At 47.2% G+C, this 8,689-nt stretch overlaps 1 protein-coding gene across 1 annotated transcript; it reads left to right on the forward strand.

The window, feature by feature from the left end:
• Positions 1-11: 11 nt before the first annotated feature.
• On the forward strand, positions 12-4,280 carry LOC104124935 (oxidative stress-responsive serine-rich protein 1). The gene is made up of 3 exons (XM_009637320.2): positions 12-371; positions 2,174-2,284; positions 2,945-4,280. Exons 1-3 carry the CDS (start codon positions 295-297, stop codon positions 3,627-3,629), a joined length of 873 nt encoding a protein of 290 aa, XP_009635615.1. The 5' UTR covers positions 12-294; the 3' UTR covers positions 3,630-4,280.
• The last annotated feature ends 4,409 nt before the right edge of the window (positions 4,281-8,689 follow it).

Here is an 8,689-nt window from a genome sequence, read left to right on the forward strand (position 1 = left end):
TCGAATTGAAGTTGTTCTAGGTGGCAGAACATATATCGTCTATTCGTTGGGGGGGTTTCATTGGTTTTGACACAGGCTGCGCCTGTTCTGAGTAAAGCAGAGTTTGGAGTTCACAGTGAAAAGTACTGGGCAGGTCTGGTCAGACGGCAGTAAGATTGCCCACAGAAGAGCAAGCATCCATCGTGCCTGTCATTTCAGTTCTGAACGCGTGTTCAAACCGCAATATCAAATCCTGATTTCTGTATTTCAGTTTATTCTATATGGCACAGTTGGTGACACGCTGAGAGCCCATCAATGGACTTGGAAGCTAAAGATGAAGAGGAAGAGAGCCTGCAAACGGCTTTCAAAAAGCTGAGAGTGGATGCAGCAGGGTAAGTGAGCAACAAAAAGGACGGTCTAATTTGTCAGTTCCTTATTACATGTTTGTATTTGCTTTCTGTTATTTTGGATCTCAAAACAAATGTCACTTGGTGAAAGGTTCCTTACTTTCCAAGAGGAAACAGCAGCATCGCTTCAGATAAAATGCAGTCTTTATGGCTGTCTCATAGGCAAAGCAGTGCTTTATCACTGATTAATTTTGACACAATATCCAACTGAAATTACACAGTGACCATATGAAAACATGAAATGACTTGCCCAAAGCAGTGAACCCACTCTTTAACTGTTGGGGTAGCCAGAGTCACCTTGTGTGATACCTTGTGTGATTGTGGAATGGTTTGTCTGTTCATGTAAACGCTCTTGTCTTCAGCCACATTATCAGCCTTTATTATAAAGCATGAAGATTTGCTTGGAAAGCGTCTGAAGGACATCACCAACACTTCATAGTGTGCTGGAGAGCCCAGTCTCACTGGACATCGTCAAGCTAAATATGAATCTTAGAATGTTTTGGGTTGGAAGGGACCCCTAGAGGTCATCTAGTCCAACCCCCCTGCAGTGAGCAGGGACACTGCTAACTAGATCAGGTTGCTCACAGCCCTGTCCAACCTGGTCTTGAAGCGCTGATCATTTCTGATTTCAGGGGATTTTGTAAAGTAAATTGTCTGCAGACATTCTTATACTAAAAATGTATTCCATAACACACTGGGTATACTGACAATATGTAGTGTAAGTGTCTTCCTTAAAAGTAGGAGTTAATAAAATCATGCAGTCTAATACTTTGTGAGGTAGCTCACTTGAGGTCTTTTGGGAACTCAGAGACACAAGAGAAAGCTTTGTATTGATAATTAATGTTATCTTGTGAATTCATCTCCATAGCCATCAATATTGTGAACTCATGACTTCCCCTGCCTGTTAAAATCTGTTCTACTTTGCTACTCGTTTCAGCTACTTCAGGAAGTCTTGTGTTAAATGTGGAAAAAACCAGCTGCACTCTAACGAGGAATTATGCTTATTAAGCATACTGCTCTTGATGTATTGCCAGTGACAGACTAAGTGGAATTCTCGTTGATTCCTGATGATATCTTCTTAGGCATAAAAAATTCTTGTTTTGCAGGCATGTATTTTGAACAGCTCAAGTCTTGTGATTAATCCCTTAAGATCAACTTTGGGAAGAGTACTGGGGCTGTTCTGCTAGAATTTCAGCCTCATTTCTGACAATTCCCTACCCTGTGATTCGGATCACACCATCATAAATACAGATTTGTGTGCCAAGGCATTTATGTTTGTTGTCCGGACCTCCAGGGCCAGGAGTTTTTTTCATTCCATGTCTATCTGGGAAATTTAATGAGAAATAAATTAGTAATCTGTCCTTGTCTGTTGTACCTCATTCACTTCTCCATTGACTCCACTCAGCCTGCTGCTATGGGTTCCTGACTTTGCATTTTAGATGAGTCTATCTTTAACAACTATTGTCTGACAAGAACATTTGGAACTGGAGTTTACGTTCCTTTACTGTGTCATTTGGGTACAAATAGGGCATGACATCAGCCTCTGGGCATTTTGGCCTCCTTTCGTTTCATCTCGCCTATCTTTAGACACTTGACTGAGGTCAGTATAGTAAGAGCAGTTAAACAAATCTCTGTAATATCCTGTTCCTAACCACTGACTATAGAGGAAACCAAGGCTGCAAACTTAAATGTCTTAGCTAAGCATCTAAAGTGAATAAGCTGAATCATGACCTCTGAAGTGGTGTGTTCAGACACTGCTGTAACATGGCATTTCCCTTTTTACTCAGATGTATGGCAGCTCTGGCTGTGGGTGACGGGACGATTCTAAGAACACCGACAAGAGCAGCCATGGATGGAGCCAAGCAGCAGACTGGCTGCTCAAAGGAAGCGTGGCATGGGTAAAACATAATGTTCGGCACTGTGCATTTGTTTCTGGTTTGAGGCATTTAACACTTGCATACGGTTTCCAATGAAAGTTGTTAATTAGTTGCTTCAACATATCTTTTCTTTCTATTACAAAACTTTACTGTAACTGTTTGATGTTTTTTAAGGGGCTTTCATCAGACTTTAAAAAAAAAAATTGCCTCTTCTCTTGAAGAGGGTACCTAAAACTTTATTTTCCGCTGACTTCCTCAGAAGTCCTTTTCTTCAAGTCTTGCACCTTTGCAGCCCCCTCTCACATCTTTCTTGTGTTGTTTCTATATTGCAAGTACCTGGATATTCGGTGCAGTTCTGTCGGCAGCTCCAACTGATGCCCAGGTTCTGCACTACAGTTCAGTTTGGGGTGACAAAGCATCATTTGCTTAACACGAAAGATTTGGGGGGGAAGTACCTTTAAATGAGGGCTGTTTGTACGTGTCTTTCCTTTGGGGGAGCCCCAGTTTCTTCTCCTCCACTGTTCCTGTCAGAGATTGTGACCAACCACTCACCTGTTTTTTCTAAGCAGAAAATCCTCTAAATCTAATCCTCTAAAATGTTTTTAGCCACATTTTAGAGCTTATTGAGCTATGGTGTAGAGTCTGGAGTTACCTACTTGCTCGCCTGTTACAACCCTGCAGGTGTGTGCGAAAGCCTTCCAGAGGATCGGCAAGAGTCCCACGTCGCAGACGCTCTAAGTCTCCCGTCCTGCATCCTCCCAAGTTTACGTATTGCAATATGAAAGCCAACAACCAGCTGAAACACAAAACGCAGGCAGACACGTCAAAGGGTAACATCAGTTCAGACGTTTTCGTTACAGCAGAACACGGTACGAAGGACAGGCACGATTCTCACTTTGAGGCCAGTGATGACAGAACTGAACCCTTGGAAGCTTTTACCACCGAAGAGCCTTTGGAGAAGTCAAGAGAGAATTACCCTGCTCTCTCCTCATCCTTTGAAACTAGCTTGCATTCTAGCCAAACCTCGGATTTCCAGTCCTTATCCATGCTTAGCAACAGCAAGCAGTGCCCTTGTACGGACAAGAAATGCCAGTGCAAACAGTGGCGAACCATGGAGGTGTACTCTTTCTCTGGCTTACGGAGCGTCCTGTCAGAGTGCGAAAAGGCAGTCCTAGGAGCCCATGCCCAGTCTCTTCAAAATAGATCCCCTTGTGGGACAGCCTCATCGAGTTCTCCTAGGTCTTGTTCTGAGCAAGCTCGAGCCTTTGTGGATGACGTGACTATTGAAGATCTTTCGGGATACATGGAATACTACTTATATATTCCCAAGAAAATGTCTCACATGGCAGAAATGATGTATACTTGACTGAAAGCAATAGAGAATCCTGCATCAGAGTTTGTGATAATGGTTGGGTTAAACGCCTTGTCAGTGCCATGTTTTCACTGTGGTGTGTTTGATCTAATGTTTCTTTGCCTCATACAATTTAGTTTTCTAATAAAATGAAAAATGGAATATAGTTTCCAAGCTTAGTTCTAAAAAGTATGCACTAAAGTCTCTGAATACCTTAACAAAAGCACTGTAGATCAAATGAACTCCCTTTGTTTTCCGGTTTGTGCTGTGGATATTCAAGCTCTGTTTGCTGTTTTCACTACATCTTGGAGAAAAAAAAAAAGCCTTTTAGGTTTTGTTCTGAAATGTTGCAGTGTTTGAAAGGTTCACTCTTAATATGTCCCAGTACTTAGAGAAATGTTTCATAGCTGCAGCTCTGTCCTCCTCATCCTGCTCTAGAGAGAAGAATGAGAAGGCATTCAGTATTTTTGGATAGGGTGGATCTCCTTTCCTTGAACACTATCTGCCTCCTTTTTAGTTGGATCAAATTATGAATGCTTCCTCCTCACAAATTTGGGAGGTCCAGAATGTGCGGGTGTGTGCTTGGACCCTTTCGTAATCTAACTGGCTCACTCTTAAGCAGTTCTATTTTTCTGCAGATAAGTGAAGCTCTTAGAAGCAAAAATATATTTTGTTATTTGTGCTTTACAGATGGAATAATTTAAGGGGGAGTGAAGCAGGCTAACAGGTTTTTTGGGCTGTGCTGTCTGAGAAGTGGAGATGGTGGAGCCGTTTATACAGATTGTTTCTGTATGTTTGATACACAAAGCAGTGTGGAAATAGGGTAAACAAGAAGTGTGTATCATGCAGGCTTCGTGGTGTAGAGCTGTAACATTCCTTCTGGTTGAAAATACTGAAATAAAAAATTTTGTTGCTGAGATTTGTGTTAATAAATGTTTGTCAAAACACAACAAATTAAAGGCTGAATAATTTGATTTACACCCATCTTCCCCCCCCCCTGCTTTTGGTGTCAGCTGTACGCACATATTAAACAACCCTGTTTGAGTAAAATACTGCGATTTTTACTCACATGCTTAAAAATTAGTGGTCAGCAAGCCAAGGAGTCGCGAGCAGTTGTGTGAGGATAGGTTATAGCAGATGTAGACAGTTGGCCTTGTATTATGTGCTAGAGGAGTCTCAGGCGTGCTAGATGATAATAGCTTCTGTAGATTTTATTCTAATCATCCCTAAAACTATGAATCCAGGAAGTTCAGATTCAAAGTTCAAATAAATCCAAGTAAGTTAACCTAAGAACACAACTAAAGCTGTTATTTTGCCCTGAAGTGTCACGCAGTTACTCAGCACACAGTGCAGACTCGTAGTCTCAAATTTAACTGATTTCTAAATTTTCTGCAGTTAGTACTTTACTGTCCCCTTCCCTTTGCCTTCCTGTCCCAGCACTACCCCACGTACCCACACACACAGGTTTGGTTTTCTTCACTTGCCCTTCTTTCTCCCTACAGTCGGTCTGGTAGAATGCGTGCTTCACCTTTAGACATAAATACCAAGTACGAGTTGTCTTTGCTGCTGCTGTTTTTCAGCGGCTACTTCTGCTTCAGCAGAGGCTGTTTGCTCCTGTTTCTGTTCGTGTTTTGATTATGTGCCCTCCTTAAAATCATCAGAAGGTGGTGTTGCAATTTGCCCACCTCTCAGCGAGTGTTGAGTGGGAGCCCATGCCTACGCAGCCAGGGCACAGAGCTTTAACGTGCACAAATACAGTTACTTAAAGCCGGTGCTGGTTGTGCCCGCTCCCCGCCGCAGCTGGAGCCCCACGGAGGGGCACGGCGAGGCTCTTTTCCCCGGCAGTGTGGCACAGCAGCCTGGCTCAAGGTCACCTCGGTGCAGTTGTTCCTGCTGCGGAGCACAGTCCTGCTTCTCTTCAATCAAGCGTGTGCAAACCCCTGGAAGCGCCTACGCCTTCAGGCTGGTGCGACATAAAACTGGCCGTGGCTGAGAGCGTTGGAAGGGCACGAGGGCATTTTCAGCTGCGGGACAGCGTGCAGCAGGCCGCTGCGCCTGGGGAGAGCGGGGGAATTGGGGAAAGCATGGAGGTTAAACTAGTCCAAGACGTGCCCTGAAGTCTAGGGCTGAGAGGTGAGTTCAAATCGCCAGAAGGCCAGACAGGAGGGAAAAGTCTGGGAGCAGGTATCTGGGCACATGTCCACAGTGTCCTGTGGGGGACAGAAGTACCTGGTAGTGAGGGGGGAAGGAAAGGGGAAAGAAGAGACAAAACCTCAGCGGTTTCATATTGCACCTGAATGACCATCTGTGCTTGTGTTTAAGCACATCCATTGCTGCCTGCAGCAGAGGAAGGGCAGATATTTTGGGTTCTTGACCGCAACGATCAGGCTCATAGCAAACATACTGAAATGAACCATACAAAACCGTATGAACCGTATGAAATTCACATTGCTCGAACCATCTCCTTTGGGTGAAACAACAAGCTCTGAGAGAGGACCCAAGCCTTAACATACTGTTCCCTTTAAAGCCTTCCCAGTTCAGCTCACCCACTGATAACTGAGCAACTCCTGCTTTCTGCTTGCCCAAAAGCTCAAGCGTTGCTAGCAAACGGCGCCTTCTCTGGGAACGCCTGCACTGCACGATGAGCTTGAGTGAGGAGCGTCAGTGCTCGGCCTCAGACGTGGCCCTGTCCAAGGAGTGCTGAGCACACCCCTGCCAGCCTCACCGCTCCCAGCCTGCTGCTGTACCTGCCCCAACAAGTCTGGGGAATTTTTTCTGTCCACGGTTGCTCTAGGATGTCCCCCCAGTCAATCTACAGAAGAATATGTCTAAAATTTTCTGAGGAAGCACTGGTGGGCTTGCAGTGCTCCCAAGACTTCCCTCAGATCGGATCCCACCTCTCTCTTCCTATCACAGCAGACTCAGGCTGGGTCTTTTCGCATGGCTCCCCCCGCCAGCACTTTACAGGTTACTTGCCTGTCTCATTTCAGGACTAGTTCGATTGAAGTGGGATGCAGAAAGGCACCCTGGATCAATGAAATTTATTTCTCGCCTTACAGAAGCCAAACTGAGTCCTAGCTAAGCTTTACATTGGCAGATGCTGAATCAGGCCACCAGGAAAATAAAAAAAAAAAAATCAATGGAGCTGATTCTGCAGCCTGATTTCCACACCCCTTCTAAAACTGTGCCTGCAAAGTCCCGTGACCGACTCCGGCCGCCTGCGCTGTCCTCACTGATGTTTGCATCACGTCTGAGACGAGAGACCCTGGATTGTGGATTCCCCAAGCGCCAGTGCCCACAATCCTGCCCCGATGGCAACTTCTGCCAGGGCTCTGCTGATGCCATCGGGTCCGGCCACACAGCATCCCACGGGGCAGCCCAGCATCATCCCCTCTCGCAGGCAGAAAGGCTGTGGACGAGAGCTGGGGATGATCTCAAGGTCACACAAGGTCAGGATACCCCTGAAGGGGGCTGGTACCAACCCTGCCCCTCAAGCCTTGCTCAGTTTAGCAAGCCAAAACCCAGCCAAATAAATAAGTGCCTCCAGAGTTGCCGCGTACCTGCAGGACCCAGGGGGATCAAGTGACTTGTCATTTTTTATTCCTAACGGCGCAGCATTAATTCATCACAAAATATACCACTAGATGGGGCTTTCTGGACAGCAATTGACAGGAGAGCACAGCTTCTGCTTGGTCAAGCTGCTCCTTTCCTAAACCCAAAGGTGTCCCTTCACAGTGGAGAAGCCCCAAACGATGCTTCTTGGGCAGTCAGGGCTGCAGAGCGGCTGGGAGGGGAGGCTACAGCGCAGAGGGCAGGGCAGCAACACGCGACGCGGACAGGTCGTTCATCAAAGCCCCATTTGCTCCGAGTTTGCAGCAGCGCAGGCCACCACCCTGGCTTCGCAGCCCCAAAGCAGGGGCCAAGGAAGAGCCTTTCCCTGTGGGTGTCCCCCAGGCCAGTGTGGGGTCTCCGGCAGCACCCAGGAAGCCCTGGGCTGCGGAGGGAGGATGGTTTTGGGGGCTGCTGCCTACAGGGGCGAAGGCTGGGAGAAGGTAGGGCAGGGCATAGTGCTTCCCAGCCTCCCCCCTCCACCATCACCCTCTTGCGCGTCCTTGGGAGCCAGGGCATCGCAACACCAGGGGTTCATTTTTACCCCCCAACCCTCAGAAAATTGCTCCTTTCACTATGCTTGTGCAGCTGGGTACCAGTTTGGTCCCGCTCCCTCACAGTACTCTTGGGTGAAGCGTGCCTCAGTTTCCCCACTTGAATTAGCTCTCCCAAACCCTCCCCTGTTTCCCTCCACACTTGAGGCAACCTCACCAGCTCCAGCATGGGTGGAGATGGGAACAATGCATGGAGGAGCCACGTTCTCACCCAGAGCCCTCTCACGGCCCCAAGACCAAGCCTGCAGAGCCCTCTCCTCCATCCTCTCCACAACTTGCCCCTATGACCCCCATAACGTGGCTGGTTTTACCCCCTAGCACTGGCAGCTAGTCCCATGTGTGGGAAATTATCTCCAGGCTGCCAGATTGCCAAAGATGGAGTGTGACAAAGCCAAGTGTCCCAAAGCACAGGACCACACGTCCAGGTCACTGTGTCCAGAAATGTGGCAGCTGCCTACAGGCGTTTGCCTGCAAACCTCTGGGCGATGCTCGTAGCGCCCAGAGAGCGGCAGCTCCAGAAGCCCCAGTACTCTCCGAGCAGCAGAAACCCGGCCGCTTTGCAATCACGACCCACCTTGTTAATTCTGGACATGCCCCCAGGCGTGCCTGCTGCGGTGCAGGACAGCTGTCCGGTTTGGCTGGGCACCCTGGGGCTCCAGGACACAGAAAGGGCTCCTGGGCTGCACCCCGGTACAGGCTACGTAACACCCCTTAGGCAGTAATTAGTCTGTGCTCTCCAAAAATCACTGAATACCTTTAAAGGGCCATTGCTGCTTCTTTCTATGAAGGTTGCAAGGCAGGCAAGATACCTGCTAGACATTTTAAAGCCAGTATCCATCAATGTAGCTATTTATTACATATCTGCCATATCTAAACCAGTCAAGAAAATCTTAATCTCTGCTGCAAAATACT

This window comes from Egretta garzetta, unplaced genomic scaffold (genome assembly GCF_000687185.1).
Source record: "Egretta garzetta isolate BGI_Z169 unplaced genomic scaffold, ASM68718v1 scaffold214, whole genome shotgun sequence".
In the NCBI taxonomy this organism is placed as follows: domain Eukaryota; kingdom Metazoa; phylum Chordata; class Aves; order Pelecaniformes; family Ardeidae; genus Egretta; species Egretta garzetta.

Bases quoted from the DNA above. Each gene is read 5' to 3' on its own strand.
- LOC104124935 (XM_009637320.2), top strand. From the start codon at position 295: ATGGACTTGGAAGCTAAAGATGAAGAGGAAGAGAGCCTGCAAACGGCT. The intron at 372-2,173 runs GTAAGTGAGCAA...CTTTTTACTCAG, and splicing joins CTGAGAGTGGATGCAGCAGG to ATGTATGGCAGCTCTGGCTG. The intron at 2,285-2,944 runs GTAAAACATAAT...ACAACCCTGCAG, and splicing joins TCAAAGGAAGCGTGGCATGG to GTGTGTGCGAAAGCCTTCCA.